General features: G+C 38.4%; 1 protein-coding gene and 1 pseudogene across 1 annotated transcript in view; both read right to left on the bottom strand.

Annotated features, from left to right (window-relative positions):
* LOC112632405 (phosphatidylinositol 3,4,5-trisphosphate 3-phosphatase TPTE2-like) overlaps nt 1-20,787 on the bottom strand; it is a 73,136-nt gene that overhangs the window by 14,505 nt on the left and 37,844 nt on the right. The window contains 3 exon segments of the mRNA XM_025398106.1: nt 8,280-8,367; nt 8,466-8,547; nt 9,369-9,429. Coding sequence (XP_025253891.1) covers nt 8,280-8,367; nt 8,466-8,547; nt 9,369-9,429 — 231 coding nt within the window.
* On the bottom strand, nt 16,925-17,242 carry LOC112633271 (annotated as a pseudogene).

The following is a 20,787-nucleotide window of genomic DNA, read 5'->3' on the forward strand; positions in this document are numbered from 1 at the left end:
CTCAGTGTGGCGTTGGGGGAATCCTGGCACCAGTGGGAAAGCAGCCTGGAGGAGAGGATCACAGGCTCCCAGGCGTGTCCCCTGGGGACATAGGCCAGGATAGGAGGAGTCGGCTCACTGAACACCCGTCCATCCATTCTCTCCCCCCTCCCCTTCCTCCTTGCAGCTCACCCTCCAACTCGCTGCCTGTGTTTTGGAGGGAGCTATTTCTGGCTGTGCCTCCAGATACACCCTCTGTCCCTGTCCTGGTCTGGACCTTCCCCTGACCCACGGCCTCTCTTTCCTCAGCCTGGAAATCCTACTCTAGGCCTGGAGTCCCTCTGCTTCTGGCTCTGGCCCCTGGAGTGCCATCCATCCTCTCTGCCCAACTCCCCACCCCCAAGGGCTGGACTGTCTAGGACACTCCCACACCATCAAATTGATGAGCTCTTAAATTTGGGGCCCACCTTGATTTTTCACCTGACAGCATGTTCAGAGGTGTGAGAAAAATAGGAGGAAGTCAGGAAGGAAACACACATGTAAGGCCTGCAAGAGGCTCAGGACACTTTTGTAAAAGATAGGCTGTGAGCTCCCCAGGAACAAGTGCAAGAACGGCAATAGGTGCTCCATCATTTCTTTCTTTTCTTTTTTTTTTTTTTTTAAGATGGAGTCTCGCTCTGTCGCCCAGGCTGGAGTAAATAGAAAAGAGAGTGGTCGACACTCTAAGACTTATCCATCTCAAGAAGTCAGGAAAAGAACAAATTAACCTAAAAAGTACAGAAGAAAATACTAAATGTAATAGTAATTGATGAAATAAAAAATGAATAAATAATAGAGACCACCAAAAAGGACAAAAATTTGGTACTTTTAAAAGACTAGTAAAATTGATAAATCCCTGATGAGACTAATCAAAAGAAAAAAGGGGAGAAGGCGCCAAGAAAGCAATGTAAGGAATAAGAAAAGGAACACCTCTGTAGACATTAAAATGGTAAAATGATATTGTGAACAATTTGATGTTAAGACATTTCAAAGTTAGATCACATGGACAAATACTGGGAAAACTATACCAAGATGGGCAAAATAAATAAAATTATTTAAAAATTCTATATGTGGAATTGAATTTAAAGACTTCTCTCCAGAGAAAACTCTAGGCCAATGTGCCTTTACTGGTGAATTTCACTTTACACTTAAGAAAGAAAAAAATCAGCATGTGTAAATTTACCTAGAGAATAAAAGCAGAGAAAATGAAATCTAACTCATTTTGTGAAGCCAAGATTTGAAGAAACTATGAGAAAGGAAAATTATAACCAATTGCCCAGATTACATGAATTTAAAAATCCTAAAAATATTAGCAAACAGGATCTGGCAATTTAATAATAAAATAATTTAATAATTATTTGACAAAATAATACAGCACAAGTAAATTACGTTTATTCCAGAAATATGTTGGTTTACCACTTAATGTAATTAGCCACATTTATTAATAGGATAAAGTAGAAAAATTAGAAAAATTATCATCTCAAAGATTCAGAAAAATCTTTAAAAATTCAACATCCATTCATGATTGGAAAAAAAAAACTCTTAGCAAACTAAAGGAATTTCTTTTTTCTTTTTTTTTTGTTTTTGTTTTGCTTTGTTTTGTTTTTTGAGACAGTCTCACTCTGTCATCCAGGCTGGAGAGCAGTGGTGCGATCTTGGCTCACTGCAACCTCTGCCTCCTGGGTTCAACTGATTCCCTTGCCTCAGCCGGAGTAGTTGGCATTGCAGGCATGCGCCACCACACCTGGCACATTTTTGTATTTTTGAATAGAGATGGGGTTTCACCATGTTGCCTAGGCTGGTCTTAAATTCCTGGCCTCAAGTGATCTGCCCCCCTGGGCCTCCCAAAGTGCTGGGATTACAGGTGTAAGCACAGCACCCAGCGAAGGAATTTCTTAATCTAATAAATGGTAGCTAACACACACACACACACACACACACACACTCTCTCATAAAGCAATTGGAGAGATGTTGAAAGCTTTTCCTTTGAGAATGGAACTGTATGTTGATGGTCACTATTGCCACTTCTAATTCTACACTGTACTAAAGGTTCTAGCCAGTGCTAGGGGAGAGAAATGACTGAAATAGAAAAAATACAATGTATTATTTTCGTATGATGTAATCATGTACCATAAAATCCAAAAGAATCTATAGATATATTAATAGAACTAATAAGTGAGTTTAGGCTGGACACAGTGGCTTAGGCCTGCAGTCCTAGTACTTTGGGAGGCGGAGGCTGAGGCTGGCAGATCACTTGAGCTCAGGAGTTTGAGACCAACCTGGGCTACATAGCGAAACCCCATCTCTACAAAAAAATCAAAAAATTAGCTGGGCATGGTGGCACCTGCCTGCGGTCCTAGCTACTCAAGAGGCTGATATGGGAGGATCACCCGAGCCCAGGGAGGTTGAGGCTGTAGTGAGCCATGATCGTGACACTGCACTCCAGCCTGGGTGACAGAATGAGACCCTACCTCAAAAAAAAAAAAAAAAAAAAAGTTAGTTTAGGAAAGTTGCTAATTGCAAGATGAATAAATAAAATGAACTGCATTTAAAACAACAAAAAAAATTAGAAAATAAACATTTTAAAGGGATATCATTTAAATAACCACACAAAAAAAATCTAGGCATAAATCTTGCCAAAAATATGCAAGCTTTCTATACAGAAAATGAGAAAGCATTGTAAAGAGAAATTGAAGAGGACCTAACTCAACGAGAGAATACCTCTGTTCATGGGTTGGATGAGTCGATATTGTAAAGACTCGATTCTCCCCAGGCTATAAATTCAATGTAATTCCAAACAAATTTCTATCCAGTGTGTGTAATTTGACTAGTTGATTCCAAACTTTACATGGAAATGTAGATGACCTAAAATACCCAAACAATTGTGAAGAAAAAGGAAAAGATAATTATACTCCATGACTGGAAATGAGGACGTATTAGAAAGCCACAATAAGATAGTTGTGCTATTGGCACACAGATGAAAAATCGATGAACAGAACAGAAAGGTCAGAAACAGATTCATGTTCTGCAAGGTAGTAAAGAAATGAAAATCTTCTCAACCAGTGTGCTGCAATAATTGGATAGCCATACATGGAAAAAGATGAAACCTGATGCCTTCCTCACACCACACACATAAATCAATTTTAAAAGGAATGAACCTTCTAGAAGAAAATATAGTAGTAAAATGTCCTATAAACTCAAGGAAAATTGTCTTAATCAGGACCCAAACACACAAACTTTATAAAGGGAGAGCATGGTACCTATGACGGTAATCCAACTAAGAACCTCTGTCAACCAAAAGATACTCCTGAGAGAGAGAAAAGGCAAATCACACAGCAGAAAAGCTTTCTTGAAATACATTTATGATCAATAACATAATTGAAATCAGAATACATAAAGAACTCCTACAATCAAGAGAAAAAAGATGAATAACCCAGGAAAAAATGGTTAAGAAAATTTAAAATTTACTGTACAAAAAAGGATATCCAAATATTTAATAATCTTAAAGAAACTTCCTCAGTTTTCTTAGTAATTATAGAAATGCAAATGATCACCACTGTAAGATGCCATCACACAAACACCCAAAGGCTAAAAATAAAAATACTCAGAATTGCAAGTATTGGGGAAGATATGGGATGCTTGAAGTATACAATACCAGTGGAGTAAAAATTTGTACAACTGTTTTAGAAAACAGGTGACATCAAGTAAAGTTCAAGATTCATTACCCTAAGACAGAACAATTTTAGTCCAAGGTATATACTCAACAAAAATGTGGCCACATGTGCAACAAGAAGCGTATATTTTTAAAACCAGTATTATTGGGCTAGGCGCGGTGGCTCATGCCTATAATCCCAACACTTTGGGAGGGAGAGGAAGGCGCATCACTTGAGGTCAGGAGTTTAAGGCCAGCCTGGACAACATGGCAAAACCCCATCTCTACTAAAAATACAGCTGGGTGTGGTGCTGGATGCCTGTAATCCCAGCTACTTGGGAGGCTCAGGCACCAGAGTTGCTTGAACCCAGGAGGCAGAGGTTGCAATGAACTGAAATCATGCCACTGCACTCCAGCCTGGGTGAAAAAACAAACCCAGGCTGATACAAACAGCCTGGGTGATAAAAACAAACAAAAAAAGCCGTATTATTTATCACAGTAAAAATTGGAAACAACCTAATGTAACAGAAAAAAAGATGCCATTTTCAGTTACAATTTGTGTAGGAACGAATTTTTGAAAAGATATGCAAAGACATGATGAAAAAAGTATAAAACATTATTAAAAAGGAACAAGATAATTCATATGTACAACTCAATATTGCAAAGTTGTCAGTTCTCTCAAGTTAATCAATAATTTCAATGTAGTTCCAACAAAAATCCTAAAAGCGTTTTATTATGGCATTTCACAAAATGACTTTAAAACTGAACATAATAATAAAGTTCCAAGGAGAGCAAGACTATTCTGCCTTTATCAAACTACATTATAAAGCTACAAATATTACAAAAGTGTGGTAGAGAGAAGTTAGAAACAGTTTTGAATATTTATAGAAATTTAGTATATTACTGAGAGGGATTACAAATTAATGGAGAACAAAATAGCATGCAATTGATGGTGTTGGGACAATTGGCTATCTATATGAAAAAAATACCTCTCCCAACTTCCAATTAGATTAAAGACCCAAATATTAAAAATAGAACTTGAATATTTTTGAAGAAATGTGGAATATCTTCACTACATCAGTATAGGGGTGAATTTCTTAAACATGACAGAAAAGCATGAAATACATACACACACATAGATGAACAAATTTTACTACCTTCAAAATTACAAACTCCTCTCCAGGCACGATGGCTCATGCCTGTAATCCCAGCACTTTGGGAAGCTGAGGTGGGTGGATCACTTGAGTCCAGGAGTTCGAGACCAGTGTGGGCAACATAGTGAGACCCTGTCTCTACCAAAAATACAAAAATTAGCTAGGCATGGTGATGCTCGCCTGTAGTCCCATCTACTCAGAGGGGCTGAAATGGGAGGATCGCTTGAGCCCCAGGAGTTTCAGGCTGCAATGAGCCGATCGTGCCACTGCACTCCAGCCTGAGTGACAGAGTGAGATCATGTCTCAAAACAAAACAAAAATTTACAAACTTTTGTACAACAAAATAAATCACAATCAAATTTAAAAGGCAACATGTTGGGAGAATGTAATTGCAATACTAAGAAAAATTGGCATTCAGATTCTTGACGAACTCCTATAAATCAATATAAAATATTTTTACTATCATGATACTATTGGTAACCTGCAGGCAGCAACCACAGAAGACAGCAAGACTAATATGAATGAACACTTAAAAAAGAGGCTGCTCTGGTACATACCAGCTGAATGTTAATCCTCTAAATAACCTTTAACAAAATCAACAAAATATTATGTGAACACAGAATAATGTAAACCCCCTCTCAGCAAAAAAGAAAAAAGTCAAATTTGAAACGAATGCTTTCCTTCAAGCAAGGAATTAGCATTAGTTAATAGAAAACTGATGCTAACTTCTTGAATGATAACATTTTAGGTTGGGCAATGTGAAATGGCCATTTTTAAAGCAAAAGATGGTTTAAAACTGGCAATTTCAAATGATTCAACCTCTATATTCTTAATTTAACTATGGTATTGTAAATTGCCAGTTTATACACAATATTCCAACCTGTAGAGCTAAACACAGAACCTGTATATCAACTAATATACAGCTAAACACAGAACCTGTATATTAACTAATGGGCTTGAAACTAGTCAATAAGACTAAAACTTGATTTTACTGAATTATGTAAGTCAGTTTACAGTGTTATGTTTTCCTGGAATTTGATATAAAAATTGATTTAGAGCCCACTAAAAATGTAATTATTTATGTTTGTCAAAAATTGTGAAATATGCTTAGATGATTAGTTAAAGCCTAAACCTGAAGAGAGAAAATCTAACTAAACTTAAATTGCTTGAATTTACAAAATTGGCCTTTTTATCCCCATTTTAACCCCACCAATGTCAACTTCTTTGTATCATTACACTATAAAATTTCCAGTATAATTTTTGAAATAGCATCTCTGTTGGTTCCCTTAATCTAAAAGGTTTTCACAAAGTTTAAGAACAACCTTAAATATTACTGGAACAAAAACAGACATGTAGACCAATGGAACAAAATAGAAAGCCCCAGAATAAATCCATGCATTTATAGTCAGCTGATGTTCGACAAAGGTGCCAAGAATCCAAGATGGGGAAAGGACAGTCTCTTCAATAAACAATACTGGGGAAACTGAATATCTACTTGTGGAAGAATGAAATTGCAACCTTTCTCACCCATATACAAAAATCAACTCAAAGTAAATGCTTAACTGTGAAACCTGAAACTGGAAAACTACTAGAAGAAAACATAGGTGAAAATCTTCTTGACATTGGTCTGGGACAAGATATTTTTGGATATGACTGAAAAACATAAGCAACAAAAGAAAAAGTAGACAAATGATACTGTATCAAACTAAAATGCTTTTGCACAGCAAAGGAAACATTTATAGAGTAAAGAGACAACCTACAGAACGGGAGAAAATAGCTACAAAGCATACATTTGATAATAGGTTAATAGATTTTTTTTTAAAAAGGAACTCAGACAACACAATAGCAAGAGAACAAGTTACTTCTCTAGAAAATGGGCAAAGAACCTGACAAGGTATTTCCCAAAAGAAGACACACAAATGGCTGAGAGGTATATGAGAAAATGCTAAACATCATTAATCATCAGGGAAAAGCAAATTAAAACCATAGAGATATCCTCACACCTGTTAGGATGGTCATTAACACAAAGACAAAAGAAGAGTTGGTGAGGATGCAGAGAAAAGGGATCCCCCTTGTACACTGTTGGTGTGAATGTAAATTAGTAGTTATTGTGGAAAACAGCACTGATTCCTCAAAAAAATAAAAATAGAACTACCATATGATTTGGAGATTCCACTTCTGGGTATATATCCAAAGGAAATGAAATCTGCACTCCCATGTTCACTGCAGCATTATTCCTAATACCCAAGCTATGGAGTCCATGTAAATGTCATCAATGGATGAATGGATAAAGGACATGTGGTATGTATAAATAAAGGCATACTCTTCAGCCTTAGAGGATATCCTGTCACTTGAGATAATATGGATGAATCTGGAGAACATTGTGCTAGGTGGAATAAACCAGGCACAGAAAAACAAATAGTGCATGTCTCACTTATTCGTGGAATCTAAAAATGTCAAATTCATAGAAGCAGAGAGTAGAGTGGTTACCAGGGTTACCAGGGACTGGGGGGACAAAAGTGGGGGGATTGTGGAGATGTTGGTTTTTACTTTATTATTATTTTTTTTAGATGGAGGTTTCTTCTTGTTGCCCAGGCTGGAGTGCAATGGTGCAATCTTGGCTCACTGCAACCTCTGCCTTCCGGGTTCAAGCGATTCTTCTGCCTCAGCCTCCGGAGTAGCTGGGATTACAGGTGTATGCCACCGCACCCGGCTAATGTTTTGTATTTTTAGTAGAGATAGGGCTTCACCATGTGATCCACCTGCCTCAGCCTCCCAAAGTACTGGGATTACAGGTGTGAGCCACTGTGCCCAGCCTGAGATGTTGATTAAAGGATGCAAAATTTCAATTAGACAGGAAGAATACGTTCAGGAAATTTATTGTACAACATAGTGACCATAGTTAATGATAATGTATACTTGAAAATTGCTGAGAGAGTAGATTTTAAAAGTTCTCACCACAAAAATATGTGGAGCAATGAATATGTTAATTAGCTTGATTTAGCCATTTCACAATGCTTATATACATCAAAACATCATATTGTACATCATAAACATATCGATTTTTATGTTAATTTAAAAATTTAAAAAGATCAGCCTTAAATAAAACAAAAGTACTCTGACATTCTAAAATTAAAGACTGTTTCTATTTTGAGAGATATAAACTGGCAAAGCAAAAATAAAGAAATCCAAATACTAGGAAAATGAGGGAAAATATGCTCAACCTTCCATAGTTCTTTTTTCCTGCTTTCTTTCCTTCCTTATCCTCTCCCTGTCTCCTACCCTTCCTCCTCTCCTCTTTCCTTTCTCCTTCCCTTCTTTCAGTCTTGGGGCTAATATTTTTAAATGCTAACAATTGTTAATATGTATTAATAGCAATATGTATCTTGTTCTTGTACTTTATCTATATTTACATGTCTTTAGAAAGGGAGAAATAAAAAGGAAAATGTTATTACCTCGCCTCCTTTACAGCTAATCGCTACGATGTTTTCAAGATCTTGAGCCATCCACTCATTTACTTCCTTGGTGAAAACCACCATCTCACTGATTTCAAGTTTAAGATTTTTAGTTAAAATATTTTCAAAAAATCAAGCCCAACATAATTAGCCCTCTTCTGATAGTAAACTTAGCATAAAACTTACTGTAGAGTGGGGACATTATGATCATCAATCATGATTCTACTGACCCTATTATGCAAGTGTTTAGGATCATAAGCTCTTTCACCTAAAATAAATAATATGTATGTCATATCTCTATAGGGAATAATATGATAAACGATGAAGTTATGAATAAATTAACATATCTTATTGGAATTCCTTATCTATCTTCAAAAAGAGCTTTCCAAGTTGCTCCTGCCACTCTAAAATAAACACAAGGGTCTCAAAAACGTAAGGATGGTAGTGGTTTATCCATCTCATGTAACCTAAACTCAACTTATTTTTGTTTAATAGGTATAATTTTTAACTTTCTAGCAGACCATTCATTATATTATTGCAGGGTAGTTAGAAACCACACAAGAGGCAAATGTAGCTGACCAAAATTATTGCCCCCTGAAAATGTCTATTGAGTATACAGGTAGAGGAAAAAATCAAGAGAGACAGAGTATTAATCTGGGTTACAACCTATTTTCCACAGAGTTTTTTGCTTTTTTCCCATCTAGGGCTCTGCTCTCATCACAGCCCACTGCTGGTGGGGCAGAGGACTCGTTTGTTAAATTGTCTATGTCCTCATAACACAATCTGGCAGGAAAAACAGAAAGATTTTCCTAAACCTAATATCGCTAGAACAGATCTTCACGAAAATGGTTTGCTTCCACTCCAGCCTCACTGGTCCTGCCAAAAGCCTCCTCCTTCACAGGGAACTTTGTGCTGCTGGGCTAACTCCTTCTACTAAATGGGGCCAGTCCAAGATGGGGATTTTTAAATTCATTCCTTGCCACCACCAAATACTTACGATTAAATGCAAGGTAAAAAGCATAATCATCTTCTTACATACAGTAAACTGTTTTCTATCTACAGTAGCAAAATATAGAGTAATGTACATACTGCATAGATTGTAGACTCGATAGTGGTTTGGATGTTTCTTATCTAGAAACCACACGACTTCCTAAAAAAGACAAACACATTATCTTACATATTTACATGGCACCAACATAAGCTATTTCCTAGGGGGAACCTAAAATGGTTATTGCTTTCATTAATTTGTCTCTCACTAGCATCTTCTAGGGGAGATTTAGGGAATACAAGGTATGCAAATTTCAAGTTCTAATCCACTGTGATTTTTCAAATAGTCCACAAAGTGTGTTTGGCTACTCAGATGAATCTCTTGTAAATACACACTGTTTAAGCTATCAGATAAGGAAATTAGCTGGTTAACTAACTTTAAGTAATTTGTTCTAAATCATTAATTCACAGTTAATGGGGTTCTTGTTTAAATCTAATTCATATTGGAGTTCTTATTTAAATTTAATTACGGATAGATACATCGTTAGAGAGTGATCTGCATATTACAGTCTACCTAAGCACTATGTAAACAAATAAATGCAAAAAGCATCCAGTGTTATTGTGTGTATGCATGATAGAAAAATATAAACATATCAAATTTTAAATAACTGGTAACAATATGGAGACTGTTTTGGCTCATCTGTTCTCTTATTTTTTAAAATGAAGATATATGCGTACCTATGAGTGTGTGTGTGTATATATATGTATATATATGTGTAACCTTTAAAATGAAAAACAAATAGTAGTTATTATTTAAAATACAGTTAATACCACTATATGAATCCAACTTTCAGTAAATGTACCTTTCTGAAACATATACACACATAAGTATATATCTCTGTGCAACAACAAAAATGACACAAAATCTTAAAACTGATTAGTATGTTACCCTCAGAGCAATGTTTACTGGCTTAATATTGAGAAAAATAAAATTAAGGTATCAAAATCATCCATTTATTCAACTAGCTATCTCTGTTAGGAAGAAATAATAAGTCAAAAAGATGAACACTCTGAATCTACATAGTGGGGGAGGCAAGGATAAACAGTTTTATATACTTCAGAATTCATGGAATTTCTTACATAAAATTCATATGGGTTTAGAAATCACATATAAAAACTACAAATGTCTATGAGATATTTAAGCAAATTTTAATCAATTCTTTGGATGAGGAAGAACTGAAAGTGTTGAATCAATGGAAGATCAATAGGCTTAGGTTTGACTTCATAAAAATCTGAAATTTCAGCTTAAAAATGCTATAATGAATAACAGGGGAAGCGATTTTTCAGAAAAATGGACTGAATGAGGACTATGCCTAGTATGATAAATTAATAATTCATTAACAACAACTTAAATATTACTCACTCACCTTATAGATAAATGTGCCAAGGACATAAACAATCCATAAAAGAGAAAATCTAACTGATTAACAACCTACATAAATATTCAGTGTCACCAATAAAGAAGTCAAAACAATGACATGCCATTTGCACCCATGAAATTAACCCTTTCCCTTTTAATGAGAAATCCAATGTTGGCAAAATAAGGCATGAAATTTAAAACTTTGATTTATTGTTGATACAAGAATACAATTGCTCTTGGATTTGGCAATATATATTAAGAACCCTAAAAATATTCATACTCTTAGCTAGGTAATGTCACTCCTAGCAATCTATATGGAAAAAGCCTTATGTGCAAAGATGTCTGTTACTGTATTATTGATTATAGTGACACTTAAATGTCCAACATTAGAGGTGAATCACAGAACTAATGAAATATCATGCAACCATTAGAATACAGTCCTGTCCTTCGTTTCACTTTATTTTATTTTATTTTATTTTATTTTATTTTATTTTATTTTATTTTATTTTGAGATGGAGTTTCACTCTTGTTGCCCAGGCTGGAGTATAATGGTGCGATATCAGCTCACTGCAACCTCTGCCTCCCAGGTTCAAGCAATTCTCCTGCCTCAGCCTCCTGAGTAGCTGGGATTACAGGCGCCTGCCACCACATCTGGCTAATTTTTTGTATTTTTAGTAGAGATGGGGTTTCACCATGTTAGCCAGGCTAGTTTTAAACTCCTAACCTCAAGTGATCCACCCTCCTCAGCCTCCCAAAGTGCTGGGATTACAGGTGTGAGCCACCACGCCAGCCCCTGTCCTTCATTCTCTCAACAAGTATCTCACAGTGGTAATTTGTGTGTAGCCTTCCTTAGTATACATATATAGAAAAACAGTCAATATTTGCTTTTTCATGGGAAAACAAATATACCTGGATGGTTAAGCTTTAGGGATTTTTCCGAATCCACTTTCTAGTTCTCTCAATGTCTAAAAAATTACATATATATAATTTTTGTAATCATATAATATATAATTGTTATAATCATATATATATATCAACTCAATATTTAGATGATTTACTGCTGTGTTTTCTGATCTAAGTAGTTTACTGAAGACTCTAAATACCTCTTATCCAAATTAGGTGAAAAAGGACATAAAGAATCTAGAAAAAATTTCAACTCTGCTAAGAATCTACATTTTTCTGGTCACAATCTGTCACCAGATGGACAGTTTCTGTTTTCAGCCAGAATAAAGCGATTCAATTCTACCAAGAATAGAAATTAAAAGATGGTTAAGAAGATTGTAGGAATGTAGGTAATTGCATATCTGATTTTTCTCAATAGCTCAGCCTTTGCATGGGCTCACTAAGTTTATAATTTCTGAAACTCTTCCTTGTGATGCAAAAGTAGAAAATGCTATCTACTCCACAACGCCAGGTGTGGTGGCTCACACCTGTAATCCCAAGCCTTCTTGCAACAAACTCCACCTCCGGGTTTTCCTAAATCTACCAAACTCTTCTCTCTGCCTATCTTAGTACATTCCTTGATTTGGAGGCAAAGGTATACTTCTGTACTTGCATGAGGTGGTAGCAGTGGCCAAACGTGTTGATGCTTCCACCATAGTGCTTGTCTCTCCACTAACTCTATGGGTCCTGCACCTCTAAAGTGTCTGCTACTTCAAAGCAGCATCTGACATTTCCCCACTAGTCAATTTACCACTTATGAAACTGTAATGTCTGCGTTGCATATTCGCTGCTGTTCAAAATGTAACCCTGCAACTTTATTCCCTTTTAAGAATAAAGGGGAATCACATGACTGTTTAGCATCCTCTCAGGAGTTAAGTATGCCTGGATTTGAATCTTCTCCCTTTTAGTCAAAATTGATTTAATACACTTTGTAGATGGTTCTCAAATATGACAGAGACACTCCCAGTGCAGGATATGCTGTTATCATTGAACGTGCAATCACTGAAGTGCTCCATGGCCCGATTCCCAGCCTGCCCAGTAGCTGAACTAGTAGCTTAGATTTGGGGCTGCACTCTGGCAAAGTTGAAAGACTAAATATTAATATGGATGGTAGATTTGCTTTTTGGGTGGTTTATGATTTGTGGAATTTATTAAAAACACATGATTACCTCCTTTTTGGATACTCTGATTAAAAGTGGTAAAGGAATCAATGACTTATTAGTACTTTGTCAATGCCCCAAGGAGATAACAGTTTAATAACTGATAGAAACCAAGAGTCTAGAGATCACCCCAGAAGGAAATAGTCATGTCTTTGTTTTGATTTACATGCTAAAAGTTTTTGGCTTTTTAAAAACACCCCAGCTAATATTAAGTGTTGCCAAATTTGTATTAGTCACCACCAAATCTACTCAAAGAAAATTGGCTCAATTTAGACATGCTATAATTAACTCACAGTTATTAGCTTAACCTGCTTTAAAAAACAGTATTAGCAATCAAGAGATGTTTTACCCATAAAGATGGAATTCGAAAATTTTGGGATGGCTGCCCTCAAGTGCCATGGCCCATCCGGTGGGCCCTAGTCACGTTACTCCATGGCTGTGCCCGTTAGGATCAACAAAAAGTAATTCCACCTCCAATAAATAGTTTGAAACAATTTTCAGAATTGGCCAAGGGAGTGGTAGAGTCATGTCTTAGCCGACAATAGCATAACCTGGGTGAGATGTGGTTCAGACCCTTCTCTTCAAGGTTTTTAGGTGTTTACAAATGTACTTTTATACAATTGCTGAAGTCTTGAGTCTCTGACTATATATTAGTTATTTCTTGTGAACTATCTGCATGTATAAAAATGCTTCCCTGCCTGAGAATAAGGTAGAATCATTCCAGCAGTGGTCTCAATTCTTCACCTTTTCCTGAATCCAAGCCCTCGTATTTCACCTCGTAGTACCCTTTCACTCTAATTTTGTGTTCCATTATGTGAGCTGATTTGGCCACTGGGATGCCACAAAGGAGAGGCCTGCAAAAGCACTGGCAAGATTCCACTCTAGCTCTTTTCTTTTGCCATTACCATGAAACATATCCATCATATTCATCCGGATGGAGGATGAAGATGAGTTGAGCAGATAGGAGTTACCCAAGGCACTTAAGCTAAGGTAATTGTAGGCCAGCTGACAAAGGCATTTCAAGGAAAGAAAACTACATATCACTCATGAACACAGATGAAAAGTTCTACATAAAATATTAGCAAACAGAATCTAGTGTTATATAAAAAAGATAATACGTTAAGACCAAAAGGAATTTATTCCAAAAATAAAAAAGGTTAGTTTAACATTTGAAAATCTCATTAATGGAATAACAGAAAAACATTTTGATTACCTTGATAGATGCAGAAAAAATATCTGATATATTCAATACCAATTCATGATTCAAACCTTTTAGCAAACTAGAAATAAATGGACTGTGTTAATCTAGTAAGGCATGACTACAAAAGCCTATAGCAAACATCATTTCAAATAGTGAAGCATGAAATTCTTTCCACCCAAGTTTAGGAACAGGGCAAGGCTGCCTCCTCTTACCACTTCTATTCAATATTACAGTGAAAGTGCTAGATAATTCAATAAAGAAAGAAAATAGTATAAAAAGTGGGAAGAAAGTAGTAACTTTATATGATTATATACATTTAAAAAATCCCAGGGAATCTACACATTCATTATTAAAATGAATGTGTGAATTTATGAAGGATGCTAGATGTAAAGTCAACATACAAGGCCAGGTGTGGTGGCTCACACCTGTAATCCCAGCACTTTGGGAGGCTGAGGTGGAAGGACTCTTTGAATCCAGGAGCTCAAGACCAGCCTGGGTCAATGAGACCAGAGAGACTCCTTCTGTACAAAAATTAACTAAAAAACATTAGCCAAGTGTGGTGATGCCTGTTTATAGTCCCAGCTATGTGGGAGACTGAGGTGGGAGAATTGCTTGAGCCCAGGTGCCACTGCACTGGTGGCACCTGTGGTGACAGAGCAAGGCCCTGTCTTAAGACAAACAAATAAACAATAGTCAATATGCAAAAATTAGTTACGTTCCTATATACCAATAGCAAGTATTTAGAAAATGAAGATCTTCAAATATCATTTAAAATAGCATAAAAACTTATCAACTACGTAGAAATAAAACTAACAAAAGATGTGTAAAACCTGTACACTACAAACACTGCTAAAAGAAATCAAAGAAGATGTCAGTAGAGAGATGTATTATGTTCATGAGTTGGAAATCTCAGTATTTTTAGATGTCAGTTCTCTCCAAATTAAGCTATGTAGTCAATGCCCAAGTCAAAATACTAACAGGGTGTGGGGCGGGGGTGGGGAGTGGGGGCTGGAGGGGGTGTTGAGTGGAGGTGTGTGTATGTAAATTGCCAAGATGATTCTAAAATTTATATGGAAATTCAAAAAATCTAGGAAAGCCAAGATAGTTTTTAAACAAAGAAGTATACAGTTGGAGGACTTATACACAAGTTTTCAAGAGTCACTACAAAGCCATAATAATTAAAACTGTGATCTGGACTTAAGTACAGACAGCCATAATGAAAGGACGAAAAGCCCAGAAACAGACCTATACATATATGTGCACGTTATTTGCAATAAACACACCTCTGCAATTCATTGGGGGAAATTATGCTTTTTACAATAAATGGTACAGGAGGAATTGATAGCTATGTGAAAAACATGAACCTTGATACTTTATATCTTTACAACAATTAATTGGAGGTCAGTCATAGACCAAAATATTGATAGAGGTGTTAGTTACATGTATATATACTTACGTATAATATCAAGATAAACACTTGATTAGTGCAACCTACTATATGTGTTATACCTCAATAAAAATGTGGTTATAGGCCGGGCGCGGTGGCTCAAGCCTGTAATCCCAGCACTTTGGGAGGCCGAGACGGGCGGATCACGAGGTCAGAAGATCGAGACCATCCTGGCTAACACGGTGAAACCCCGTCTCTACTAAAAAATACCAAAAACAACTAGCCGGGCGAGGTGGCGGGCACCTGTAGCCCCAGCTACTCGGGAGGCTGAGGCAGGAGAATGGCGTAAACCCAGAAGGCAGAGCTTGCAGTGAGCTGAGATCACGCCACTGCACTCCAGCCTGGGTGACAGATGGAGACTCCGTCTCAAAAAATAAAAAAATAAATAAAAATGTGGTTATATATGCATGCATGTATACTTACATCAGGCATATGTATATACAGATAATTTTATATATCTTTTATTACTTCAACTTTTATTTTAGATTCAGGGGTACGTGCACAGGATGTGCAAGTTTTTTACATAGGTAAATGTGTGCCATGGTGGTTTACTGCACAGATCATCCCATCCCTAGGCATTAAGCCCAGCATCCATTAGCTGTTCTTCCTGATGCTCTCCTTCCTCCATCCCCTCCCTCCCGACAGGCCCCAGTGTGTGTTATTCCCCACCGTGTGCCCATGTGTTCTCATTGTCAGCTCCCACATATAAGTGAGAACATGCGGTGTTTGGTTTTCTGTTCCTGTGTTAGTTTGCTGAGGATAACAACTTCCAGCTCCATTCATGTCCCTGCAAAGGATGCAATCTTGTTCCTTTTTATGGCTGCACAGTTTTCTATGGGTGTTTATGTACCACATTTTCTTTTTGTTGTTGTTTTATAAGTGTTAAATACTCTTTATTTGATATTACACAAAAACCACACAAAATGCCTTTGAATCAGTAAAAGGAATCATCTTAAATACAAGGCATTCTAATTAGATTGGCATAGTTAAGGCCAAAAATACAAAGTAGACATTGCTACCTTATCCTCAACCCTTGCCTGTAAAAGGCAGATAAACACAAAATACAGGTGAATCTTGCTTGGTTCTGAGACAGTGAAGAAATTTCCCCAGTATTTAAATATATTCACATAACCAGTCATATAAATCTAAATATAAAGCAATATAAATATAAAACCAATCTCCAATAAGTTTTAAGATGGTACTCACCATCTTTGTGAAAAGTTGAACATTATTAACAAAGTCTAATCATATCTTTAGAAGGGGTAAGCAGTGATAGCATTTACTGAATTGGAATCACTATTAATATTCAAGAACCAGACTTACTCATTTAACCACAAGCCAGTCTTAGTTTTAAATCAGGACTGCCCAACAAAATATTCTGACAGTCATTCATAATCTGAATTCTGGTGTATGAGATCTACTAAATTATGGTACACATAAAAAGTCATGAGACATTTCTGTTTTGTAATATAAGGCAGTGGCCAATTATTACTCACTTGTAGCTTTTTTGAGATAAGCTATCAAGTCTGCCCTTTCTGCCTTCTTCTTAATGCTGGCAAAGATCATTTTTGTTCCAGGAATGTACTTCCTGGGATTCTCCAAATACTCTGTCAGTGTATCCTCTCCCCAGGTGATGCCTTTCTTCTTACCAGTGTCTATGTAAGAGAATCCAATGGCCTGACCTGTCTTCCACCTGAAGAGACCATGGAGATTAGGCCCAGTCTTGTGCTTGTCTCCCTTTTCCACAGTGTGGCACTAGGCACACTTCTGAACAAAAATCTTCTTACCTTTCTCAACATCACCCATATTTAATTCTCTCTTTCATCGCTGGCGCTACAAAGGTTCCCACTCAGAAGCCAGATGTCCCACTCTATGTACCACATTTTCTTTATTCAGTCTATCATTGACTGGCATTTAGGTTGATTCCATGTCTTTGCTATTGTGAATACTGCTGCAATGAACATATGTGTGCATGCATGTATCTTTATAAGACAATGATTTATATTCCTTTGAGTATATACTCCATAATGAGATTGCTGGGTCAGATGGTATTTCTGCCTCTAGGTCTTTGAGGAATTGCCACACTGTCTTCCAAATGGGTTGAACTAATTTACACACCCACCAACAGTGTAAAAGCATTCTTTTTTCTCTGCAACCTTCCCAGCATCTGTTGTTTTTTGGCTTTTTAATATAGCCATTCTGACTGGCATGAGATGGTATCTCATTGTGGTTTTGTTTGCATTTCTTTAATGATCAGTGATGTTGAGCTTTTTTTTTCATATTTTTGTTGACTGCATGCATGTCTCTTTGGGGAAGTGTCTGTTCAGATCCTTTGCCTGATCCTTTGTCTGTTCAGATCCTTTTTTTTTTTTTTTTTTTTTTTTTGAGACGGAGTCTCGCTCTGTCGCCTGGGCTGGAGTGCAGTGGCCGGATCTCAGCTCACTGCAAGCTCCGCCTCCTGGGTTCACGCCATTCTCCTGCCTCAGCCTCCCGAGTAGCTGGGACTACAGGCGCTCGCCACCTCGCCCGGCTAGTTTTTTGTATTTTTAGTAGAGACGGGGTTTCACCATGTTAGCCAGGATGGTCTCGATCTCCTGACCTCGTGATCCGCCCGTCTCGGCCTCCCAAACTGCTGGGATTACAGGCTTGAGCCACCGCGCCCGGCCTCAGATCCTTTTTAAAGGGGTTGTTTTTTTCTTGTAAATTTAAGTTCCTCATAGACTCAGAACGAGGTATTACCAGCGAAGGCCGCGAAACAGCAAAGATGGCAGCCAGCTCCTTCCTTTGGAAGCTCCAACCCAGGGGGATACTGACCTATAGCCAGTCCACACACACCTGCAGGAGGTGGCTGGAGACCTCTGTTGCGCGTTCTCACCCAGTTAGGAGGCATGGGATCAGGGACCCCTCCAAAGAAGCAGTCTGGTTGCTTTGGGGTAGAGCAGGTGTGCCGCATTGTGGGGGATACTTCCTCCTGCAGCCCACCCGTATTCTCCAAAGCCAGCAGGTTGGAGTGGCTGAGTTGGCCAAACTGCAGAGATGGCAGCTGCCCCTCCGGCCAGGAGCTCCGTTTCAGGGAGAGATCAAAGCTCTGTCCATAGAACCGTTGCTGGAGTGGTTAAAGCCCCACAGGGATTCCTGCCCAGTGAGGAGGAATGAATTGGGGTCCTGCTTAAAGAAGCAGTCTGGTCACGATCTGGCAAGCCAGCTGTATTGTGTTGTGGGGAACTCTTCCTTGTCCAGACTGTATTTTCCATAGCTGGCAGGCTGGAGTGGCTGAGTCTATGAACCACAGTGATGCCGGCTGCCTCTCACCACCTCCCCGGGAACTCAGACCCATCTGAGGTGGATTCCAGCCTGCTGCTTTTGGCAGGCTAGGATTCCAAGCCAGTGGGTCTTAACTTGTGAGGCGCCATGGAAATGGGGCCTGTAGAATGACGCTGCCTGGCTCCCTGGATTCAGCCCCCTTCCCAGAGATACATATGGACAGATTTCCCACTGTGCTGAAGATCCCAGGTGCTAGAGTGTGTCAAACTCCTGGGTTTCTGTGTGTGCCTGAGCAGCTGATGTGCGCGACTCCATACAGTTCTGTGTAGCAGACCCAAGGCCCTGGTGGCATGGGCTCACAAGGGGATCTCCTGATCCATGGCTTGCAAAGGTCCATGGGAGAAACAGTTTCCTGGGCAGGATTGCACAATCCCTCGCTGCTTCCCTTGGCTGGGAGTGGGGGTTCCTCTGGCTCCATGCTGCCCCTGGCTGGGCCATCGCACCCTCTCCCCGCTTTTCTTCGTTCTCCATTGGCCGACCTGTTCATCCAGTCAGTCCCAACGTGAGAACCTGGATATCTCAGTTGAAGGTGCTGAATTCCCTCGCCGCTTTTCATTCCTCTTTGTGAGCGCTGCAGACTGCAGTTGCTTCTAATTGGCCATCTTGCATCACTCTAAACATTTCTTTTTCAGCCCAGTTCTTAATTCCTATAGTCCCTCTTTTATCACCAGTTTCTTGACAAAATAATCTGCCCACGTTCTCCAGTCATGAGATGATGACTCAGGCCGGGGGATCCAGGACATTTTCTGGGAAGCAGCTGAACTTGCAGCCCTGCCCTGTTGGGAACTAAGCTAACGCACCGCAGAGAGGCACCGTCCTGTTGGGAACTGAGCTAACGCACCGCAGAGAGGCGCTGTCCTGTTGGGAACTGAGCTAATGCACCGCAGAGAGGCGCTGTCCTGTTGGGAACTGAGCTAACGCACCGCAGAGAGGCACCGTCCTGTTGCGAACTGAGCTAACGCACCGCAGAGAGGCACCCTCCTGTTGGGAACTGAGCTAACGCACCGCAGAGGGCTACTGTCCTGTTCGAACTGAGCTAACACACTGCAGAGAGCTACTCCTTCCACCTCTCAGCAACTGATGCCAGCCCTCGATAATTATACTTTTATTGAGGTATAATAAGTATTGTAAATTACATAAAATTAAACAATGATCCTTTCAGCTGGCATTTCACAGTAAACAGCATTATATGTTTGAAATTAATTTAGTCATCCACAGAGTCTAAACCAGTATGCCCTCACTATAATTTAGGATCTCAACCTAAGAATACCCATTTTGGTTATAGCATCCCCATCTTTCTTCCCTATGGTAGACTATCAAAAAAGGCCACAATTCTTTATAATTCCTTTCATCAAGAATTTGAGTTTATTTTCTACTCCTTGAATCCAGACTGGTACCGTAATTTGCATTGTCCAATAAAATAGGGTAGAAGTAATATATAATTTTGAGCCTGGGCCTTAAGAGGATTTGCATTGCTTTGTTGCCGCTCCAGGGACTCTTGCCTCTGCCATCATGTGAACAGGACTGAAGTAGCCTACTGGAGAATGAGAGACCACCTGGGGCCATTCAGCCAAGTCAGGTTATTTTCTTTCCTTTCATTTAAAAAATCTGTTTCCTTCATTCTTTAAAAATATTTTTAATTGACACATAACACTTGTTCATATTTAGAAGGTAGAGAGGGATATCTCAATACCTATATACAATATGTAATGATCAAATCAGGATAATCAGCATATCTATCACCTCAAATATTTATCATTGTTTGTGTTGGGAACACTCAACATCCTCTCTATTTAAAAATATACAATAAATTATTGTTAACTGTACTCACCCTACAGCACTATAGAACACCAGAACTTAGTCCTATCTGTAAGCTTAAATCCGATATTTCTTTGTTGATTTTCTGTCTGGATGATCTGTCCCGTGGTAAGAGTGGGGTGTTAAAGGCCCCAACTGTTACTGCACTGAAGTTTATCTTTCCCTTTAGATCTAATAATATTTGCCTTGTTTATCTGAATGCTCTAGTG

The sequence above is a fragment of the Theropithecus gelada genome, chromosome 10, assembly GCF_003255815.1.
Source record: "Theropithecus gelada isolate Dixy chromosome 10, Tgel_1.0, whole genome shotgun sequence".
Taxonomy (NCBI): Eukaryota; Metazoa; Chordata; class Mammalia; order Primates; family Cercopithecidae; genus Theropithecus; species Theropithecus gelada.